Raw genomic sequence first — 25,082 nt, forward strand, 5'->3', positions numbered from 1 at the left:
TAGTGTTATTATTATTATTATTATCTCAAGTAAACAATAAAAAAAAATGAGTTTTCTGAAAACAGAGTTACCTGTTTTTGCAAATGAGCTCTTCATATGGAAACACAACTTCTACCGCTAAGGTCTTATCTTCTAATATCAGCGTTGTATCTGAATGGGAGCAAATGAGAACTCCCTGCTGATGTGTGCAGTATTTGCTGAGACAAAGCAATAAAACTGGCCCTTCTTCTTTCCTATCCTCTCCATGTTTCTGTCTGTGTGGGACCTTGTTCCTCTGGGCATTTGTTTACAACATGGCAGTCACAGGAAGGGACGACAGGCCAGCCAGTGTCCCCCTCTGGCTGCTCAGCCTTTCTCCTTCACTGCGTATGATGGTGGTTCTCATACTGAGCAGGACTCACACAGTGGGACCCCGGCTGGGAGGCCAGAGAGACAGAGTCGCCCTCTGACCTCCTCCATCCTCCCCTTAGTGTCGGTGAATACAGCCTAAACACCGTCATGCTCCACAGAGTCACTATAGCAGCAGCTTCAAAGCTAAAGCAGGTCTCTGAGGACAGACCAATCTGAGGATATGTTTTACTTCTGGTGCAAACGGTCCTTTAATCCTGTAGACCTGATTAGTGCCACAAAGTAATGAATTAAATGATGAGTTGACTGACAATTACAATCCTACTACATAATGACTGTGTGTGGATCAAAACTGACAATTATTGAAACAATTTGGAATTTAATTAATGATAATAATACTTAAAACAGTCACAAACATTATTGTATTATTATTACTCCACCAAGGAATGCGGCAGAGTTAGATCAAAAGTTTGGGGTCACTCTCAGTCCAGACATTGTTAATGTGGTAAATGACTATTCTAGCTGGAAATGGCTGATTTTGAATGGAATATCTTCCTTGGGGGTACAGAGGAACATTTCCAGCAACCATCCCAAAGATACTTGATACTTGAAGCTAAAGACAGTCTGTGTAAGATCTTACATTTGTTATTGTGAACACTCTCTGTCCGTTAGCCAGGTCTCTTACACAGGATCTAATGTGTCTCAGGTCTTGGAATGCTTTGGAACAAACAGAGGAAGAGGTGCTAATTCTGCTGGACACATGTCAGAAAAAGGTTTTCACATACTGTGTGACTGTTAAATGCTTTTGTCCAAATGCAGCTGATTTTAATTTCATAATTTGAGGCTAAATGATTAAATACAGACATTTTTTAAATCAATACTTACACGGCAGACACCAGCAGCATGTGGTATGTGGTATTTACAGCACACTTGGCGGTTTGCGTGTTTTCCTGGAACACCGCTGCCCTCCTATCCTAAAGATAATAATGTTGACCTAAAGATAATAATGTTGATCAAAATTAGAAGTCAAACACAGTTCTGAATCAACTGGGCCGTTTCCCGTCACTGACATGAGCCAAGAGGGAGGAAGAAGAGCCAGGGAAAGGACAGCAGGTCGGTTCTCACACTGCTGCTGTCTGACCCTCGCTGAGAGCATCAGAGTGTTCAGTCTGCTGGCAGGGAGGAGATCTACAGTCAGGCTGATGGTCAGTGAGCATCCAGGGGTCAGAGAGCTGTGAAGGTTTGCCACAAAGCAGGAACAAAGCATCAACAGATAAACACACTATTTTGAGATCCTGAGCTTAAATCTGAGAGTACCCTGCAGTGAAATAGTCACTGCTGGTGAACTCATCATCTTCTTGTGGTAGTTACTTCTTCTACTAGGTCTGTGTTTTAATTTGAAGACTGTTACATTTAGTTTTTGTTGGTAGTGTTTTTATTATGGGCAGGATTTACCACCAAAGGGACACAAACTTGAATGCAGTTGGAAGGTTTATTACTAGACAATGGGACTCGGTGGTTAGCACTGTTGCAGCTAGAAGATCTCCTCCTGGCCTGCGATCTTTCTGCATGGAGTCTCCATGTTCTCCCTGTTCATGTGTGGGTTTTCTCCAGGTTCTCCAGCTTCCTCCCACAGTCCAAAAACATGCTGAGGTTAACTGGTGATTCTAAAGTGTCTGTAGCTGTGAATGTGAATGTGATTGTTTGTCTGTATATATAGTCCTGTGATAGATTGGTGACCTGTCCAGGTGTCCTCTGTCTTCACCCTAAGTCAGCTGGGATAGACTCCAGCCCCCCATGACCCTAATGAGGATTAAGTGATGTACAGGTGATGGATGGATGAAATACAAGTTAATGTTTCAGTCCTAGAGTCTCCTCAAAAATAAGAAATCATATGCAGAAAACATGCCGCTATTGTTAGAAGTTCAGATGTAAGGCTTGTTATAGCTACATTCTAGTCTGATACTGTGCTCAGGAGGTGTTTGCTTGTACTCCTGTACTCCTGTCCACATGCCAAACTGCCTTTGAACACTCACACCAGCATGTTAGAGCCACTGCTGAGTGAATGTGTCAAAGGATGAATGTGATTGTAAAACATACAAAAATGTCAGGGCCGGCTCTGGACATCAGGGGGCCCTAAGCAGGATCACTTTGTGGCCCTGCCTTGCGGTGGTTAGTAGAGTATTGCCATTTGACAGCAGACAGGAACAGAACAAAGCAAAGCACAAGAAATCAAAGAACATTTAAGACAAACACAATGACAGAATGAAATTGAGAAGGCTCCAACACATAAATAAGTCCAGGCCCAGTCACTAAACACAGACACATGCCATATGAACCCAGGCAATACAGGAACACTGCTACATAAAATGAGACCATGAGGACCAAATACAGTAAATAAATAAATAAATAAATAAATAAATAAATAAATAAATAAATAAATAAATAAATAAATAAAAAGTTAAAAAGAAAACAAAAACAAAGCAATATAAAAGACAATACAATATATATATACAGTGCCTTGTGAAAGTATTCGGCCCCCTTGAACTTTTCAACCTTTCGCCACATTTCAGGCTTCAAACATGACATAAAATTTTAATTTTTGTCAAGAATCAACAACAAGTGGGACACAATCGTGAAGTGGAATGAAATTTATTGGATATTTTAAACTTTTTTAACAAATAAAATCCTGAAAAGTGGGGCGTGCAATATTATTCGGCCCCTTTACTTTCAGTGCAGCAAACTCACTCCAGAAGTTCAGTGAGGATCTCTGAATGATCCAATGTTGTCCTAAATGACTGATGATGATAAATAGAATCCACCTGTGTGTAATCAAGTCTCAATATAAATGCACTTCACGATTGTGTCCCACTTGTTGTTGATTCTTGACAAAAAATTAAAATTTTATATCTTTATGTCTGAAGCCTGAAATGTGGCGAAAGGTTGAAAAGTTCAAGGGGGCCGAATACTTTCACAAGGCACTGCATATATATATATATATATATATATATATATATATATATATATATTAGGAAGATAAAATAGAAGACTAAAAAGACGACATCACATAAAAGCAGTTCTGTAAAAGCATGTTTTTAAAAGTGACTTAAAAGAAGCAGCAGACTCCGTACGCCTTATTTCCCCTGGCAGGTCGCTCCAAAGTCGAGGAGCTCGGATGGCATGTATAGCGCCACTTACTGCATTAATCGTCCAAAAACTCATTAGTTTCACCAATATTTCATCATGGTCTCCTGAAGCACTGTTTGGATCAGGAAAGCCTTCTGGGTGAGTATATTGTTCTACTTCATCCTATAAACAATGTGAAAGCTGCAGGAACCGAGCTTAATCTTAATCTATAATACAAGAAAACACATCAGTATAGAAGCTGTCTGTACCTAGAAATTGACACGCCATTAGCTAAACAGCGCTAGCATTAGCAACAACGATTTGGTTACCGTCAGCTGAGCTGAATATATCAAGGACAACAAGTGCATTTAAAAATGAGATTCACGATCATAGTATCCACAAAACAATCAACTGATGTTTTCAAAAATTACCTTGTGTATCTCTCTTTTGTTCGTCCTCCTTTTTTTTTTCTTTTTTTTCCTTTTTCTCCGCACCTGAAGGATAAATGCGATTCATCTTGTTTTTTTTCTGTTCTTCTTCTAAACATCCTCCTTGATACCAGTTTTTGATCAACCAACCAAATATTTTGACACATGTCTGGGGCTGCGGCTGCCGCCCAATCAGCGACACTGAACTTACAACGCGTGTTGGGTGGTTGCCAGGTTAGTCCGAAGCAAGTAATGTTAGATGGCAGTCTGTGGGTCAGACCATCAGACACAGTTAATTCGGGGGCCCCCTATTGGCGGCGGGGCCCTAAGCAGCCGCTTAATAAAATAGGGAGAGCCGGCCCTGAAAAATGTGCATTTAGCACTTCTGTATTACTGTAGCCCTTTGACCAGAGGGAAAAGGAACAAACTTGATTTTTTGGGGGCCTATTAGCCTTGATTGTATAGGACAGTGGAGAGAGAGAGAGACAGGAAACATGGTGAGAGGAGTGGGAAAAGAACATGTAGTAAATGTCAACACGCTGGATTCAAACCCATGACCACTGTCAGGGACTATAGGCATTGTTTATTGGTCACCTGCTCAACCAGTTGAGCTAGCAGGGTGCCCCAAACTTGATGTACTTTCACCCTAAATTGCGCTTATAGTAAAGGGTTAGTAAACTGTTGCCAGTTTGCTCACCCAGTTGAAATTTCCTGTCTTGTAGCTGTGCTTCACGAAACTCTAAGTGAAGAACCAGCTAACTGTTAGCTGCGTCTGTCTACTGTTTGGTGCTGGGTCTGGAGTATACAGAGGATTTATCACAGCTTTTTTTATTTTTATTTTTATTTGAAAAACAGCTGCTTGCTGTTGTTGGGATTAAGGTTATTGAGAGCTGTGAAAGTGAACCAAAGCAGTAAAGTTAGAGTCTGTAGAACCAAAGCAAGAACCAAAGAAACCAAAGAAAGAGGCTCAAAGACTTTGGTCATTAGAGGGGAGTTTGGAGATAATTCTTTTTATTTTGTCACTATGAATGGCAGCTTTCACACTGTACTGTACATTTAACCCATTCCACTGTTGCAATTAAAACATTAATAAGAGAACCTTTCCGATCCCATCAAAGGAAGTCTCTGTAGAAGGACACAGAGCACAAAACCAGGGTGTACTGTAAGGGGGTTTGACAGACTGCAGGTGGTGTGTGTGTGTGTGTGTGTGTGTGTGTGTGTGTGTGTGTGTGTGTGTGTGTGTGTGTGTGTGTGTGTGTGTGTGTGTGTGTGTGTGTGTGAGAGAGAGAGAGAGAGAGAGAGAGAGAGAGAGAGAGAGAGAGAGAGAGAGAGAGAGAGAGAGAGAGAGAGAGAGAGAGAGAGAGAGAAAGTGTGTTTTCCAGAAGGGTGTGCAGAGAGGAATGTGTGGGTGAGGTAAAAACAGCCTTGGTGCTGATAAGAGCAGGATCATTGGGTGCTGTGTGTCGCTAAGAAACAGATACGTCAGTGACAGCTGGGGCCAGGGGGGTCACACCAAACAGGACGGCACACCTGGGAGGAGAGGGTGGAAAGCATCGAGTGGACGGAGACAACGAGAAATAGAAACATCTGAGAAGAAACGGTGAAACTCTGTCAGCTTAGGATGTGAAAAATCTGCTCACCATGTTGACTTGAATGTTGATTTGCAGTTATATCAAAACTGTAACACTGAAATATCCTTATTTAAGCAAACTAAAAAAGCACACATTTTCATTACATGTTTTGCAGAGAAACATTTTTTTACAGAAATTACTGTGATTAGACACCTTTAATAAGATTTTAAGACATGCTCAAGCTTGTCAACAGTGTTATTTAAGAAGTAAAATAACCACTGCTGATTCTAATGCACTTCTGTTTAATTTTTCCAAGTAAAAATTTACAATATCGACTAATTTTTGCTCTTATGAATCTGTACAGCCCCATAGGAGGAACTGAAAGAATAGAAATAGCCTTTTTCTGTAACCTCCCGGCTTGGGGACTGCTATATACACCAGAGAGTTAAGTTAAAGCAAAAAAAAAAACCTGATAAGTGATATAGTAAATCCATCATTCCATCCATTATCTATCCATCCATCCTCTATACACTGCTTAATCCTCATTAGGGTCATGGGGGCCTGGACAATCACCAGTTAACCTCAGCATATTTTTGGACTGTGGAAGCTGGAGAAGCCGGAGAAAACCCACACATGTACAGGGAGAACATGCAAACTCCATGCAGAAAGATTTTATGAACTCCAGGACATAAACCGTGCTAACCACCAATCCACTGTGCAGTCCTTATAGTAAACGTTTTGCTGAAAATTAATAATAAATGTAATTTGCCAGTACCTGCTGGGATGTTTAGTTACACATAATGTCTGTAAATTTACAGACTTTTCCCATACATTAAAATAAACTAGATAAGTACTGTAAAATCTGGATTTTCTTTAGTGTACTGAACTCCATCAGCTAAATCCCCTGTATAAGATGTTTCTGACTGCATATGAACATAGTTTTAAAACAACTAATACAGATATATTTTGTATTATGGATCTGTTTCTATGCTGACAGTAGCAGAACATAACCTACAAACAGTACAGCCATGGTACAGGCTGGAGGAATAAACCTCATTTGTTTTCACTCTCATCGGTAAACAAACTGGTCATGAGTCATTCTGGTGAGCTGGAGACTATTGGGGAGGAAGATGCAGGTGGATTGTATCTGCCATCAAACAGCACCCGTGCCCTCTGCTCCATCTAAGGGGCTCCTCTGCCTGGACAGCTCTGACATGACTCTCTCTTAGTAGCAGGGCTGAGGGCAGCAGGCTGACAGCTGATAAGTGATGTGTTAAAGTGAGACAGGACAGGCTCGTCTCTACCAGCCGCTACAGCTCTTATCTGCTGCTGGGAATTCTGCTTTTAAAGGCTTTGGTTTTGCTTGGTTTGCGTGCTGTCCATCAAAGTCTCACATCAATGTTTGATCCAGACGCATGAACTCTGGAGTTTTTTAGGGATTCTTGTAAAGCAGCTAAAGAAGAGTGGCTCATGTTGGAGTGATTGTGAAATGACACCTTGTATGATTGTTGACAGGAGAATCTGCTTTCGTCAGAATAATTGTTGTAGGTATTTGTGACTTGGCTGCGTAAAAAAACCCCACATGTGAGGTTTAGGTCTGGAGATAATCAAAATTTCCTGAACATAATATTCCTGAGCCTGTATGGTCCAAAAACTATAAAGTTACATGACCATAAACACACACACACTGCAGTTATTTGGATTTAATCCCCCACACACTAAATCCTCTGATGTTGAAAATAGTCCTTATAAATATCACTGCTTCTTCCAGTTGGAGTTACTGTGTGTTTGTTAAAAGCTGCAGCACCAAGTACTGGACCTGGGGAAAAATGTTTTCAAAAAGATTGTATGCTGTGTATGTGGACTGTTCTAAAATATTTTCATCTTCAGTAGGAAAAGCAGGTTTCTAGCTACAGGACGGTAGAGAGGTCTGACAGCAGTGAGAGAAGGACAAACACCTTGTTGACTTGAGTCTCTTCTGTACAGAATTTTGAAAAAATATATATAAAAAACTGAGTATGGAAGTTGGGCTGCACAGTGGAGTGGTGGTTAGTACTGTCATTTTGCAGACAGAAGATCCCTGGTTCACATCCCGGCCTTGCTGGGATCTTTTTGCATGGAGTTTTCATGTTCTCACTGTTCATGTGTGGGTTTTCTCCAGGTTCTCCAGCTTCCTCCCACAGTCCAAAAACATGCTGAGGTTAACTAGTGATTCTAAAGTGTCTGTAGGTGTGAATGTGAGTGTGATTGTTTGTCTCTATATGTAGTCCTGTAATAGACTGGACAGCTGTCTCCTGTCTTCACCCTAAATCAGCTGGAATACACTCCAGCCCCCTGTTCTTATGTTTCTGACCTTTACAGCTTTCAGAGAAAAGTCAGAACTGTGATTTGAAATGAAGGATTGTGTCAGAAGCTGTAAGTTCAGAGTTCTGAGCTTTTTCTCAGTGTGCTGACTAGCAATTTCGAGTGAAAAAAAAGCAAAATTCTTAGTTTCAAGTCAGAATTCTGACTGTTTTAGCAAAAGTTTAAAGTGGAAATTCATAGAAAGAAAACTTTGAACTCAAAAATTTCACAGTGGCTTTAGTCCTCTTGGAACTAATGGGATTATTTGACAATAAGAAAACACAGAATAGGCTCGTCCTTGAAAAGTTAGTTCATATGGGGCTATCCTCCAAAATAACCCAAATATCCAAGACTTACTGACATGACCTGAAGTCACAGACATGTGAGGAGGTAGCGTGTGTCCCTTGGTAGCTGGGTAAACTGTGAAATCTGAAATATTTTGTGTGTGGAGACAGTCCGCCGGTTGAAAGTTTTGTTCGCACCACAGGTTGTCATCCGTACGAGCAACATACACACAAACAAACAAAAAACACACAGAAAAGAATAACACTGAGCTGCTGCATCCATGCACGCGGCCACCATGGGGTTCGAAATCAAAAACTGTCATGTGTTTTTACACTGCTCCATAGAGAGCATATTGACGCACTGAATGTGTGCATGGTTCTCCAGATGCACGGCTGGAGACAAGAAAGCACTCCAGAGGGTCGTCACCACAGCTGGGAAGATCATCGGCTGCCCTCTGCCTTCTCTAGAAGATCTGTGCAGTTCCAGCTGTCTCAGGAAGGCACACAAAATACTGAAGGACCCATCTCACCCAGGCCACTCTCTCTTTGAACTGTTGCCCTCTGGCAGGCGCTTCAGGACAATGAAAGCAAGAACAAGCAGGATGAAAAACAGTTTTGACGCCAGGGCCATAACTGCACTCAACGGACAAAACTGGATACACAGACACACACAATTGAGCAATAACAGAAACACGGTGATAAACTGTGATAGGAATGTTGTGTGGTATGTTTGTTATATTCGTTTTTTTTACTTATTTATTATGATGCTACTATGCACCACAAGGATTGCACTTTTTAATTTACTAAAGAAAAGATCTATCTCCAGACTTGCTGTGTGTGTGAAATAGTCATAGAGACATGAAGTACCGTAATCGAATTAGTGATGAAAATAATGGACACGATGTGATAGATGTGATGAATGATGAGTTTGAGGCCTTTACAGCATGCATTTTCATGCTCTGCTGCAATAAAAGAAAGCAATTAATGCCTAGAAATTAGGAAAAACACACATTTTCAGCATGATCTTGAGAATTACATAATTTGTGTGTTCTTTAGCAAGACTGCATGTGTCATGACACATGTATGCAGAAAATCTATCGGCTGTGTGTGGCTGTGCTGTGGGTGGGAGGAGGTCACTAGGAGGGGTGGTGTGCCTGGATAAGGCCATTGTTTTGTGGCCGTGGAGTCCAGTGAGGATTGTTCACTGTGGCTCTCAGAGCAGGCCTCGGTCACGGGTGTGGTGCCTCCAAGTTTATTGTGTGCAGCATCCTGTCCTGGTCACTATTAATAGAGGAACAGAAGAAGATGGAGAGCTGTGGCTGAAGTTTACAGCTGTACCAATAGCAGGAAGTCCAGGAGCAGAGGTCACCACAGCTCAGACTTCACAGTGGTCCTGGCTTTGAAATTAAAGCTGCACCAATCAATAATTTAATCATAAGAATAGATGGAATAACTGTGGAGTTTGTGGTGACAAAGAGCATCATCACCGAATGTGCAGGTTAAGAATCTTCATGCTGAATGTTTAGCTGCACCTTTGATGTTTATTTTAATAATTTATTGTACCTTGCTACCACCAGCATCAGACCACTGTTTTTGAAACAAACAAAAAAACCTGAAGAAACCACCAGTACATACACTTTTATATATATGTACCAGAATAATTTCACAAGGGTTTTCTAACCATCAATGAGCCTTTCAACACCATTAGCTAACACAATGTAGCATTAGAACACAGGAGTGATGGTTGCTGGAAATGTTCCTCTGTACCCCTATGGAGATATTCCATTAAAAATCAGCTGTTTACAGCTAGAATAGTCATTTACCACATTAACAATGTCTACACTGGATTTATCATTCATTTAATGTTGTCTTTATTGAAAAAAAAGCTTTTCTTTTAAAAATAAGGAAATGGCTCAGTGGGTAGAGTGGCCGTCTTGTAACTGGAAGGTTGCTGGTTCGATCCTCGGCCTGTTGTGCTCATGTTGAGGTGTCCCTGAGCAAGACACCTAACCCCTCATTGCTCCTTGTGGGTAGTGGTTAGTGCCTTGTGTAACCATGCACAGCAACACTCTATCACTGGCTGGTCCAAACCCCTCGACTCTGCGTTGTGTATTTTTAATAAAGGAGTCAAAAAGGCCAATATCGTCTGCTCTGTGCCATTTAATGCTGGTAAAACAGAGAACCACTGGTCAGCAGGTCAGTCATCTCAAGCACGGTACACTCATTGACGTCTCTCTGGAACTGACGGCGTTCTATACCAATTATACCACACATTATACAATATAACAAATTACTAAAACACAATATGTACCTGGTAAAACAGAGAACCACTGGTCAGCAGGTCAGTCATCTCAAGCACGGTACACTAAAGAAAAAGAGCACGTTCATTCAGCTAATGGTCGCTACATAGCTAGCTCAACGAGTGTCTCATGTCTAAACACATAAGAGAACACATAAAAGCATAAAACATATGCAAACACTCCCCACTCGACATTCAGATGATCATATTTAACACATACCCAAAATACAAACAAAATAATAACACGAAAGAAACAATTTGTGATCCCGTGCTGTGCTCTCTGACCTACCTCATTGACGTCTCTCTGGAACTGACGGCGTGCCCCCAACACCAGCCGCACACCACAGCTCCAGAGAGGGCGCCACTGAGCCAAAAACAACAACCAGAAGCAGAATCCAGCAAGTGGAATTATATATCACATGTACACTGTTACACTTGCATGGCAGTTTCCGCCATGAATGGGTGAATGTGACATATCATGTAAAGTGCATTGGATAAAAGCACCATATAAATACAACCGTTTACCGTTCTAAGTGACCCCACATTTTTGAATGGTAGTTTATGCCCAGCGATAAATAGGACCTGCCTGCTGATCACAGTTGACACACACTCAGACTGTCTGTGTTACTCTGTATTTGCTGAAAGTGTAACTCTTTGCACTGGCTCCTGGTCTCTCAGAGGATAGACTTTAAAATGCTTCTGTTAGTTTACAAAGCTCTGAATGGCTTAGGGCCCAGATGAAGCATCCAGATCACTGAGGTCCTCTGGTCCAGGTCTGCTCTCTGTCCCCAGAGTCACAACCAAAAATGGAGAAGCAATTTTCAGTTTTTACACTTCACATATCTGAAACTCTCGGCTCATTTAAATCAGGGTTAAAGACTCATTTATGTACTGCTGCATTTGATTAATGACGGTCTTAATACCAGTGCTGCTCTGTAACTTTCAAAGTGATTTTATTTGAGCTCTTTTGATCTTAGTTTTAATTTCCTTGATTTTATTTCTGTGATTTTCACTCATGTTTTTAATGTCTATCTTTTAAATCCTCTTTGTAGTTACTTTCTTTGCCACTGTAAAGCACTTTGAATTGCCTTGTGCATGAGCTGTGTTATAGAAACAAACTTACCATGCCTCGGCCAGATTAGTCTTCGCCAGTGACTGGTTTGTTTCCATGTCACATACAGTTGTGTGCTGACAGTAATAGTTCATGTCTTTTTTTCTTTAGGTTTCCTATTTTACAGTGTTTGTTCGGAGTATGACACTCCTATGACCAAAAAACCTCCTGGCTCTGCTAATGATGCCACATCTGGGCCAACTGTTGCTGCTCCCACAACCAAAGTTGATGTATCGACTGCAAATAATGATGGAATTCCCTTAGCTCCAGCTGCTACACCAACAGCTACTGGTGTCGGAAAGAACAGCGACCCTCCACAAACACCTACACCTGCTGTTGTGACCACCCAAGCTGCTGTCCTAACCACTCAGCCACAAGCAACAATTGTCACAAAAAAAACGCCAGCGGTAACTAACGCTCCTGGAAACCCTCTTTCTGTGAACGATGTCACTACTCCTGTTGTTCCTACCACCGTCCCACCCAAGACCACTAATCCAGCAACTGAGAGGGTGACCTCCGGGGCTACCACAGTACAGCTCACTGCAGCGCCTGTACCCACTACAGTCTCTGAAGTAGGGAGTTCTGTCACTGTAGAGGCCTCCAAGACCTCAGTGGTCCCAACAGATGTTCATGTTACTACACTAGAACAAGTGTCCCAGCAGCCTCACATCTCCATCACATCAATGAGGCAGGGGGACAGCATCAGAGGTAAGGACTATTATCCACTGTGTTCTAACATCAAAATTACTGTCAGTTAACCTAATGTGAACCTAATGAGTGAAAGTTCAGACACACACACGCACGCACGCACGCACGCGCGCACACACACACACACACACACACATACTATGTTTTTCTATCATTATGGGGACTTACCATTGCCCCCCATCATATCTAACCCCTAACCCTAACCCTATCCTTAACCAAACCCTAACCCTAACTAAAACAATGGCTAACCCTAAAGAAACATTTTTGTACTTTTACTTTTTTCAGTAACAACAACATGGCCAAGAAAACACTGTGGGGCCCGAAATGAGGTCCCCACAAGTGACATAGTTTTCGGTTTTCCTACAGTTGTGGGGACATTTGGTCCCCACAATGTAGCAAAAGCTAAAACGCACACACACACACACACACAAAATCATAAAGCACTACAAATATTCCACAACTCTGGATTAGATCTACATATTTGAAATGGAGAAAGAAGGAGTAAACAAACACTTATTTAATCCCACTCCTTTTCCATAAATTATTGATTGATAATTTCCAGTTTCCTAAGTATTTATATAATATAGCTTTTCTGTTTATACATGTAAGATACAATAAAAATACGTAGTGTCTACAGATACGGACCCGTACCCGTAGCCTGTGGCCTACGGATACGGCACTTTCCCTTACTATAAATATTAATGAGACGGACATGAATATTAATGAGTCGGCTGATGAACGCGCTTTGTGATTGGCTGGTAATCCGACGTACATAAATATTAATGAGCCGGTTTGGTAATCCAAGTGATGAAGGCGCTTCCGTGATTCGAGGTGAATCTGTGTGCCGAGCCTGTCATGTCAGTCATCTGCTGTTCTCTTTTCTATCATGCATAATGTCTTATAAATATCATTATCTGACTTTTTCACGGACAGCGATTTGGGGGTTGAAATCGGCACTACTATTAAAAATAGCAAAACTTTTTATTCACGTGACCCTGTTCTAATAAAGCACAAACAGCAAACAAAACAAATGGCAGAACTAACAGCCAGCAAACTACAAGTATTTTTTTTACCTTCAAAAGTAGCGACACACTATTACATATTAACAACCTAAACAAAACCCTGACGTATTTTCTACGTCTGTCAACACAGACACTGTCACAGTCACTTTAATGTTAGCGGACTCTGTTGAATGGCTAAGTTACATAACCACAAACAAATCTCACAATATCACAGTAAATCGAGTTTGTGTTTTTTTTTAATTCATGCCGAATTAAAGAGCTGCTCCTCACCATTCACGAGTGTTTGTTTCATATTCGACATCCTTAACTTTATCTTGTAAATTAGCGTCCGAAATTAAATGGGAACATTTGCAATGGAGTTCGTCAGCCGCTTCCACCACTGAACGCGGTAAACTAATTAATAGGAGCTGGACTTCAAACAATTTAGACGCGGCGTCTAAAAGCGTAAAAATTGCAATGTCTAAAGTGTGAGAGGAGACGGTGTATTTTTGGTTAAATTATACAATGTTTGCCGTCAAAGTCATTCATATAAACTGCCTGTAATGTGCAGCAAATAGTAGTTAACCGGCGCCAGCTCTTCAGTGACCTTAACGGGTCCGTACCTCTAGTACAGATGCTACGGGTACGGGTCCGTACCCGTAGCATCAACCATAAAAATATATACAATTATGGTACTACCTATTTAGGTGTATCTATGTATACAGTCATGGAAATAATTATTAGACCACCCTTGTTGTCTTCAATTTCTTGTTCATTTTAATGCCTGGTACCACTAAAGGTACATTACCTGAAGAATACAATGAACACATCAAAAAAAGCAGCTGATTCCATAAATCTTTATGTCCTATTTGACATGCTTCATCTTCATTGTATTCCAGGATATATGAGGTCATTTCATGTCATCAGCAGCACTGCACATGCAAAGGTCTAGAGTGGCTTCCTGCTGACACTCAAGCCGTAGTACAACTCACAAGTTGTCAGCTCTCACATAACGTCTAAAACTAAAGAATTATGTGAAGCCACAAAGGCAGCCGTCTTTCTGCCCACATTAAATTCAAAACTCTGACACATTCAAAACTAGAATGAAAACAGCTCCCTCCTACCTGAACTCTCTCATTAAGCTCTACTCTCCCTCCTGCTCATTATATACTCTCCCTCCTGATCTAGTATATCTATAAGTCCATAGCTGGACTCATAGATATACTAGATCATAGGCGTCAGTTTAGGGGGGGACGGTGGGGATGTGTCCCCCCCACTTTTTGTCAGGGGTCATTTTGTCTCCAACACATTCAAATTCTTCACATGTAAGCCATTGTAAACCCAGTTATTTTCAGCAGTACAGAAAATTCCAACGCTCCTGAACGCACCATCCGCACTCGGCCAAGAGTTGCACAGACATGCAGCACACCTTCGTGAGGTTAAAAAAAACATGCAGATGCTAAATTTGCGCCCGTGCCAAGTGGAAGCTTCGACCAGAAGCATGCAGGGGCAAAATTTCGGCCCGGGAGAATTCGTACTATAGCGGCCCACAGACCCCTCTACCTGCATGTACCGGTAGCTCAACAGGTTGAGCCTCTGCCTTTGGTGCGGTGGTTGTGAGTTCAAACCCAGCTTGTGGCATTTTTCCACCGTTCTTTGACATTTTCTCAAAGTGCTGTCTTACCAACGACATGGAAGCATATGAGAAAAGCAGGCGTGCCGCACCAATGCTAAACTTGGATCTCAAGTAGAGGGCCACAAAATATCGTCCCACGGGCCGCAGTTGGCCCACGAGTTTGAGACCCATGATTTAAAGCATTATTATTATTATTATTATTATTTTATGACTGGAGCGGCCCAACAATAAAGCGGCCCACCAGGGATATCCCCGGTGTTCCCAATTACCCAGCACACCACCCAGGGTGTGCATTTCCATCTGACAATGGCTGTGGTCTCCATCCCCCCCACTTTTAAAAACAAACTGATGCCCTTGTACTAGATGCCTCACGCCACTGTCCAGCATAGGCTGGCGATGCGTCAGTGCGCCGCCATCTTGGAACGGGAGTGAAGTTTGTAAAATGACTGTTCAGGAGGCTTCTAACTCTTTAGCCGGAGCTATGCTTTTTTAATGAACATTTCAGGTAGCACCAGTGGCGGACTGGCACCAAAAAGAGGCCCTGGCAATTTTGACAGAGAGAGGCCACATTCGTTTTCTTCGTCATCTGCAACCAACAGAAACATCCTTGAATGAAGGCACTTGTGTCTGTCTTTTTAGAAAATGCCATGCAAACTGCACAAAATAATGAGTGGTTCTCAGCATCATAACTCACCCATTTTCTTTGTGCTCCATCTTTATGTCTGTATGATTTCTTGACAGATTCTTGTGCATCAGAAGGCTGATTTGGGTGAAACTTGAAAAATAATTCAAGTGCGTTGGATTTTGGACGTTTGAAATAATTACATTCATCCTGGATCACCTCTGTCACTGGAGCAGCTGTTTCTCTACTTGTGGCTGCAATAGCAGGTGCAGGTGTGACGGCAGCGTCCATTTCTTGGCCTACAGTCTGTGTTGCTGACTCTTCCTCCACTAATTCCTCCTGTCTTTTTTCCTCTTCAGACCTGCTCCCACTCTTGTCTGCCATCATTTCACCTTTATCACTCGTGCTAGCAGCAGGAGCGCTGCTGGGCACATCGTCGGGCACAGGCTTTTTAGAGAATAACTCCACAATATTTGCACTTTTCCCAGATTCAGCCAATACAGCCTTACGCTTCTTCTCTCTTTTTTTCTGCTCCACCCTTTTCTACTCCCCGTTTTCTCCCTCCTCGATCCATTTTATTTCATTCCGTGTTGTTGACCTGCTCGCATTACCCATCATTCAATTGTCATTTGACCCGTCATCTCAGCAGGTCAACAATCGCGAGAAAATCCACTGACGATCGAAAAACTTTCAAAAAACCTTATAATAGATTAGACATTAGATAAATTCACGCTATTTGTCCTTTACAGGAAAAATAAAAACGTCATTATTATTGTTTAGTTGAGTAGGCCTATTATTTGTCAGAGTTAACAGGCTGTTTTTTTTGTTTGCTTTTTTCCCTCTTTATTTGTGGCCGCCTTCAGCTCCGCTTTATTTTTTATTATTTTTATTTATTCATTTATTGATTTGCGGTCGCCTATTGACGCAGCCGGTCCGCTTTATTTATTTATTTAGCCTAATCATTTGCTGCCGCCTATTGATGCGGCCACTCCGCCTTATATTTCCATTTATTTATTTGTTTGTGATGCTGCCTGGTGATGTGGCCGCTTGCAACTGTTTGTTGTGTTGACCTGTTGTGATGTCAGGTTTCTCTGATCACCATGATAAGCAGCTTCTACGTTTTATTTATTTAGTCTACTGATTATTCCTTTTTTGTGCCGCATTTCCATATGGGATTAACATCTTTGAACAATTATATGCGTATAAACAAAGTCCGCTAGCTTGATGCTAATTCCGATGGGAAAACCCATTGACATGCTAACGGTTAGCATTGCGGTCGCGGAAAATAGTACAAGATCAAACTCAACAGCATCGTACTTGCTCAATTCAATAACACAAACAGTAAGTAATTCAGTACTCACAGGCATAGATTTTCCTCACTCAGAAAAAAGGGAACGACAATAACAGCACATAGCTAGCACAAAGTTGGAACCATGCCTAAATTCTTCAATTTACTTGTGTTCCATGCCTGCATGAAAAAAAGCTAGATATAATATTGATTTCACTAACTGCTCATCAAAAACAATATATCCTTTTCTAAGTTCAGTATGAGTTTATTTCTGAAACCCAATTTGCCATCTCTGTGTGCACTTCTCCAAAGATATAGCCACAGACTGACAATGTCTTGATATCATACCATGGGTTTCTGCTACAATATCTGGCAAAATCTGTGAAAAGTTCAATGGAAAGGGCATACTCACTTGTGGAATGTGATTCCTTGTGCCCTTGTGTTTGGGTTGCGTTGTATTGTGCAGCCCCAGGCCGCACAAGACTGTGGCATTTTGAGCTTTTTGGCAATCGGTGTGTGATAAACACGCTTATCGCTGGTTTGTTTACTCCCGCTTGCTCCCGTTCCAAGTTGGCGGCGCACTGACGCATCGCTCATTGGCCGGTGAGGCATCTAGTATATCTATGGCTGGACTCTTCTCCTCTGTGGTTCCCCAGTGGTGGAACGAGTTACCAAACTCTGTTTCATGTGCAGAATCGCTCTCAGTCTTTCAGGAAAGACTAAAAAACAGCTCTTCTCTGAACACCTTTCAGTCCTTCCAGGATTTCGCGGGCGTTTTTCGTGATTGTTGCGGCCGAAAATGCCTGAATTCGCGGCAGCTATTCTAAAAAAATTGCGAAAAAAGTTGCGATGTTTTAAGCTTATTTATTGTGATGAAATTGCGGGAGACAGTGACAACTGCTAAAAAGCTGCATTTTTTCCAGCTTGTAGAACATGTTTCAACACTGTAATTGACAATATTTATTCCGAAATTAATTATTTTGCGTTCCAACCTATTTCCATAAAAGCTGGCACACCATGGTGGGAAATTAACAGCAGCCAGATACTGGTTTAACATGACGTGGTTGGTAGATTTGCGGCACAAAATGCTAATTTACTATAGAATGAATCACATTCGGACATATCTGTCAGTGGCTTAAAAAGTTAATTTCACATCCTGGCACACACGTGTTCACACACACACACACACACACACACACACACACACACACACACACACACACACACACACACACACACACACACACACACACACACACACACACACACACAAGCTCACAGCTTGTCACGTCAACTAACAAGAACAGCACTGAGAGAGCGCAGTCCTCCTGTAATGGGGGCTATGGGAAGAATTGAATTATGGGATAAATAAGTAAATGACCAGAGAAGCAAATATTGCAAACCTTGAGTAATGACCGGGTGGAGCACACTTAGAAATTGCCAAGGAGGACAAGACAGGGACGTGAGATTATCAGGATTTAATCCAGAATGCAATTAAATCAAATAAAAAAATGCCCACGAATAAAAATAGTTTTATACTAAAAGTCCATTAAAATTCAATAAAAACAAGTGGGCCAAAAATGCACAATGTAAGTTAAAATGCTTAAAGAAGCTAAAAATGGCACCGTCCTTGAGCAGGGGGGCTAAAGTGCAGTTGGGGATGCAGGCAGCCTTCCGATCCAGGTCGGTGAGGTCCCCTCGGTCACACGCACCAGGTTGCACAGGAGGCAAAGGAAACCGCTGCCCCTATGTGTGTCAGCTCACGACACTGCTTCACTCGTCTCGGAATTCCACCCGGCTGGCCTCTCCTCTGGCACGCTGGGAACCCTTACGTGGACACAACAACAAGCGGCAGTATGCGTTCTCATACAACATCAATGTTAGCTTAGCTCGTGTCCGACAAGTGCCACTACTTTCTCTCTCAGTACTTACACGACAGGCAGGGACTTCTCCCTGCCGCTGCGTGTGAATCACGTCGTAACACTTGCAGGCTCGAGGTCCCCGGTGCGTGTGCCTTTCCTTCAGCCCTTTAGCACGGTTGCAATGTGGCTTGGCACTCTCTGCGTCTCCCGTTGCTCTCTTCATCTGCTCCTGGTTAGCTGCTTTATTGTCCCTGGCTCCAGAGCCCGATCTCACGAGGATTCGTGAAACTGTCACGTAAGTTTTAGTTTCGGTTTCGTGCGCACCAACACGATTTCATCATGTTTTTCGTGCCGCTCACCACGAAATGCGCACCAATGTATTTTAAACGGCGGACTTTTCGTGCCACTCAGAACGTATTTCAAAAGAATGTGTATATTATATTTTTAATGTAAAACCGTGGCGAATCCAACGCTATATTTTGCATGACATCGTTCCTAAACATAACCCTAACCATAACCATAACCATAACCTAACCATAAGCCGGTGGTACACTTACCAATTTGCATAGGAATTTCAAGAATGTCCGGCGGCCGGCGGCCGCAAACGCAATCACACAAGCAGTATACGCCGATGGACAGCTTAGATCGTCATGAATCCGCCGGTATAAACCACTTTCAGATGTGATTACCACAGCAAAAAACATTTCGTGGTGAGCGGCACGAAAAACATGACGAAATCGTGTTGGTGCGCACGAAACCGAAACTAAAACTTACGTGACAGTTTCACGAATCCCCGTGAGACCGGGTTGGGCTCCAACCACACACAGCTGAGAGTGATTGCCCGGGACTCAGTGATTGGGGAAAAACATCATGTGATTTAGGGTGGTCATGGCAACGGCAGGTAGGTGGCAACTACTAATTACACATGCAAATAAACCCAAAACACACAGCAATCCAATAAACCCAATAAATACACAGCAAACAATAAAGGTATAAAGAAAAACACAGGAATAAAATACCACACCCCCTTGTGCCGGATCACACTCCACCAAGACAGGTGTGTGTTCTGCATGTGTACATACCGAATCGTGTGACCTAAATATGTAGCCGGCGACGGGAATTGATGGGACTCAGAGACACCCCCCACAATTTAATCAGGTGTTCCTTGTGTCATTTCCGATATGTCCACAGTGGTAGATTTGTTGTAGGATCACAATGATGTGATCATCAGCAGGCCGCTGAGGTAGCATTCACTTGTTGCCATGGTTACCGTGCCGCTATGAGACGCTGTGCCGCTACCTCAATGGGAAATCCTTAACAAATCCGTGGATCCAAACTTTAAGCCGTATCACTGCCGAAGTCTAATCACTTGGTCCTTGTGTCATTTCTGACCGACCCTGAAAACTTCATTTAAATCCCCGAGTCTGTTTTTGAATGATGTTGGTAACAGAGGAAGGATTCACACACGCTGATCGTCACATAACTCCGCCATGTTCTTAGGGGGAATAAATAATCCAATTTAACTTAATTTTTTCAGTGCTCTAATGGATCTGGATGCAACAGTTTCCATCATGATGATTTATGTGGTCTGTTTTCTGATCATTTCAGCCGTTCTAATATGTTTCGTGGTTTTTTTTAAGTGTATCAATCGATGATTTTTTTCTTTTTTTTGTATTCCACCACAGTATTGCACGGGTGTAAAACAGTTTAGCTCTGCTTTGGTGAAGAACATCAGTGAATTAATTGTTTATCACGGTCTTCAGCAGTAATTTTTGTTGGTAAATGAGAGACATTAGTATCGCACATGTCTGCATCTTCAAACCATAAACAAGGAAGTGAATTCGGTGACATACATGCATTAGGTTTGCGCTGGGGACTGCTCTGATTGGTGGAACTCACGGGAGGCGGGCCAAAACTGCGAGAAAGTTGCGGTGATTGGACAAAATTGCAAGGTCGCGCAAAATTCGTGGAAATTGGTTGATTTTGTAGTTTAATAGGCTTCACTGAACGTGAATACAACGTGCCGGAACACAACAGCAGTGACGTAACACTGGATTTGCAGAGGTAGTAGAAGCAGAGGTAGATCAGCAACGCCCTCTATTGATGAAAGTACTCTATATAATCAACACTCCCACTTACTTTTACAATAGGATTTACAAGTCCCCTTAAGTAATATGTCAGAGCCATGCTCTCCTTTACAAAAAAAAAAGTCATGTCAAAACATCTGTAAACAACAAAAAAAAATCTCCCCTTTTTAAACTTCACTTGTTTTACATAGTTTTTGTGGAACCCTTTTTTTTTTTTTTTTACATACATTATGCTGGAACTCTTTTTCACATTTTTTAAGAGAATAGCTTTGACCAGGCAGCGTTCTTCGTACACCTGTCAAGCATTTTTACATAGGGAAAAGTCCAATCTCTCCCCTGAGATATTCAAATCTCTGTCTCGCCAGTGGCTTGGTAAGGATATCCGCTTTCATGTCAGTTGTTGAACAATACTGCTGTTCGATCTGTCCATTCTGCACACATTCACAGATGTAATGGTAGCAAATGTCTATGTGTTTAGTCCTGGAGTGATTCACAGGATTCTTTGCGATTGCGATGGCTCCTTGGTTGTCTTCCAGGATCACTGTTGACATAGATTGCACTCCGAGATCATGCAGTAGTCGTCTCAGCCAGGTTCCTTCTTGAGCCGCTTGACTGAGTGCAATGTACTCTGCTTCTGCCGTTGAAAGTGCAACGGTTGCCTGTTCCTTGCTGAGCCAGCTCACCGCTCCTCCACTCAGTAGAAAGACGTTGCCTGTTGTTGAGCGGCGATCATCCTGATCTCCAGCCCAGTCAGCATCTGAGTATCCGATTAACACTCCAGAGTCTGACTTCTCATACTTGAGAACAAAGTTCACTGTCCCTTTCAAGTACCGAAGTATCCTTTTTACAGCAGTCAGGTGTGAAGCATCCGGATTTGCGTTGAACTTTGACACAGCACTCACAGCTTGAGCTATGTCTGGTTGTGTGGCCACTGCAGCATACAGCAGACTTCCAACCACTGACTGATAAGTGTGTTGGTGCACTGGCTTACTGACACCATCACTCTTCTTCAGCTTGATGTTGGCATCTGCAGGAGTTGCTACAGGATTGGCATTATCCATTCCGTATTTTTGAAGTATGGCTTCAATGTAATGCTTCTGATGAAGAATGACACAGTTCTTTTCTTTGTCTTGTATCACAGAGCTGCCCAGGATGTAAGACAGCTCACCCATGTCCTTCATCTTGTAGCGCTCCTTGAGAGCCGTTTTGAGCTCATTCATGCTCTCAGTTGACTCTGTAATCAGAATCAAATCATCCACGTAAACTGCAAGTATCTTAAGCTCATGTCTTGATCTCACGAACACGCAGGGGTCTGATGTGCTCCGTTTGAATCCAATTTCCATCATGAACTCTGTGAAAGCCTTACTCCAGCAGTGAGGAGACTGCTTCAGTCCACAGCTTGATCTCTTCAGTTTGCATACCAGATGCTCCTGCCCTGGTTTGATGTAGCCCTCTGGTTGCTCCATGTATATTTCCTCTTCCAGGTGCCCATTAAGGAATGCAGTAACAACATCCAGCTGGTGCACACGCAGATTGTTTTGAGCAGCAAAGGACAGTAATGTACGAACAGAGCTGAATCGTACCACTGGTGAAAACGTTTCATCATAGTCAGCACCATACAACTGTGAGTAGCCCTTGGCAACGAGCCTGCACTTGTATCGTTCCACTCTTCCATCACTATGATGCTTGACTCTGAACACCCATCTTGATCCTACTGCCTTTCTGTCTCTTGGTAAGTCCACTAAGTCCCATGTCTCATTTTCCATCAGAGACTCGTATTCCAAGTCAGCCGCTTCTTGCCACTTTTTTGCATCAGGACTCTCCATTGCCTCTTTCAGTGAGAGTGGCTCTGTCACACGACACATGTTGGCATAATGATCAACAGTCACACATCAGCATACTCATCGTATCCAAATCTTCTTGGAGCATTTCTGTTTCTGCCACTTTTCCTGACAGTGCTCTTGACAGGGACCTCATCATCTGTTGTCACGGTTATCTCATTCTCTGTGCAGGGTACTTTCACTTCCTGCTTCCAGTTGAAGTTTGATTGGTCAAAGACGACATCACTCGGATGAGAATCCTCTTTTTGTCTTCATCATACAGGCGATAGCCCTTTGCATTGTTTGCATATCCCATGAAGCGAAGCTTCACAGCCTTTTTGTCCAGCTTTTTCTTTTCTTCATCTGGGACATGTGCATAAGCAATACAGCCAAACACCTTCATGTGACTCACATCAGGTTTTTTGCCACACCATCTCTGATATGGTGTTTCACCCTTCAGAGCAGAAGTGGGTAGCCTGTTCTGTATGTAGGCTGCTGTGGCTACAGCCTCTGCCCAGAACATCTTTGGTAACTTTGCGTGAAACAGCATGCTCCTAGCTGCTTCAACAAGTGTTCTATTTTTTCTTTCAGCGACACCATTTTGCTGTGGTGAGTGGGGTACAGTCATTTCATGGTGGATGCCTTGAGCCTTCAAATATTCTTGAAACTCTTTTGAGGTGTACTCACCACCATTGTCTGTTCTCAGCCTTGAGACGCTCAGCCCACACTCGTTTGTGAAAGTTTTCTCAAATTCCTTGAATTTGCATAGCACTTCATTCTTCTGTCTCATGAAGTACACTTTGCAGCATCTTGAGAAGTCATCTATGAAAGTGACAAAATATTTTGACCCACTTATAGATTCCGTCTGCATGGGACCACAGACATCACTATGGATCAGCTGCATCCTGCGCTTAGAACGTATTTCACCAATCGACTTGAATGGCTTTTTAGCCAGTTTGCCTTCCACACATCCTTCACAGAAGGGAACCTCTTTATCTGCAGAGAAGTCCACTCCATTCACCAAATCTTTTAGTTCCTTCAGCTTGGTAGTGTGTCCAAGGCGCTGGTGCCACAAGCTAGCAGCTACTGATGCACTGTGAAAGACAGATTCACTTCCTTCCACATCCAGCTGATATAGTCCATCAGCTCGTTGTGTTCCCATTCCTTTAAGAGTTCCATCTTTTCCACGAATGTACCAGCGAGACCTCTTGAACTGAACCGTATTTCCCTTTCTGGTAGCAGCTCCCACTGACAATAAATTCCCAGACAACTTTGGAACATATAGCACGTCATACATTGTGACATTTTTTGCATCACTTGACTTGAAAGTCATCTTCATGTTGACATTTCCAATTCCTAGTGCGTCAACCACCCTGCCGTCACCGAGTTTCACTGACTGTATTTTGAGAACTGCTGGTATCCCTGAAGACTTTCTTGATCATATGTCATGTGCTTTGATGCTCCAGAATCAATTAACCATTCACCTTGTTGTGGTTTGTCAGAGTTTTCCCTTCTAGTCACAAATGCACTCTCTGATGAGTCATCTTCATTCTCCAGCATCATATTTTTTTGCCTTGTGGGTTTTCTTTTTTGGTTTATTTTTCAAGCTTGGACAGTCACGTTTAATATGGCCTTCTTTCCCACACTTACAGCATCTCCACGTGCTTTGTCCTGCTGCTCCCACTGCTTTGGAGACATCCTGCAGATTTCCACGTAATTGTGATGACATTGCTGCTGCACCTCCTGACATAGCACCACTGTTATCATTAGCATTAACTCGCTTTTGTTCTTCATTGATTAGTGCTTGCTGAAGAAACTTCAATGTTAGGTTGTCAATCTTTGTTTCAAGTGCAGTGACAGTAATTGCATAACTTGGTGGCAAACTTCCCAAGAGTGTCACAATTTGGTCCTCCTCTTCAATGACCGATCCTATTGCTGCTAATTGATCAGTTAGCTCCTTCATTTTTTTAAGATGCTCAGTTAAACCATCTCCTTCTTTCATCTCACATCTGAAATATTTCTTCTTCAGAAATAGTTTTTTTGACAAAGTGTCTCTCTCAAAATGGCCTTTCAGCGTAGTCCATGCTTCTTTAGGAGTCTAGCAGCTTGTTATCAGATACAACTGTGGTGTACTTACATTCAGCACCAACATAGAGAATGCTTTCTCTCTCCGTTTTGTAAACTCAGCCTGTGCTGCTGCGTTAGCATCTCCAAGTAGCACGTCTTCCTCCGTTAGCATGCACCACAGTCCTTTAGCCTTTAGCAAGTGCTCCATCTGAAACTTCCATGTTGCCCAATTCTCTGGTCCGCTTAGCCTGTCAATAAACAGGTTGTCTTCCATTGTGAATTCCCACAATACTGTTTATCTCATACCGTTTTCCGTGTACTCCAGCTTTTTAGCAACGCTCTGGGCCCATAACCTGTAGTTTAATGGGCTTCATTGAACGTGAATACAACGTGCCGGAACACAACAACAGTGACGTAACACAGGATTTGCAGAGGTAGCAGAAGCAGAGGTAGACCAGCAGCGCCCTCTATTGATGAAAGT

At 42.4% G+C, this 25,082-nt stretch overlaps 1 protein-coding gene across 2 annotated transcripts in view; it reads left to right on the forward strand.

Moving 5' to 3' along the window:
• Positions 1-25,082, forward strand: part of podxl (podocalyxin-like) — a 57,861-nt gene that overhangs the window by 14,856 nt on the left and 17,923 nt on the right. Inside the window, exon 2 of one of the 2 annotated variants that reach the window (XM_051954233.1) lies at positions 11,622-12,218. The exons of the other annotated variant lie outside the window; for it this stretch is intronic. Within the exon in view, the coding sequence (XP_051810193.1) occupies positions 11,622-12,218 (597 nt within the window). The remainder of the gene's footprint in view (positions 1-11,621; positions 12,219-25,082) is intronic. 2 annotated transcript variants of the gene reach the window in all.

The sequence above is a fragment of the Acanthochromis polyacanthus genome, chromosome 1 (assembly GCF_021347895.1).
Source record: "Acanthochromis polyacanthus isolate Apoly-LR-REF ecotype Palm Island chromosome 1, KAUST_Apoly_ChrSc, whole genome shotgun sequence".
Classification (NCBI taxonomy): Eukaryota; Metazoa; Chordata; class Actinopteri; family Pomacentridae; genus Acanthochromis; species Acanthochromis polyacanthus.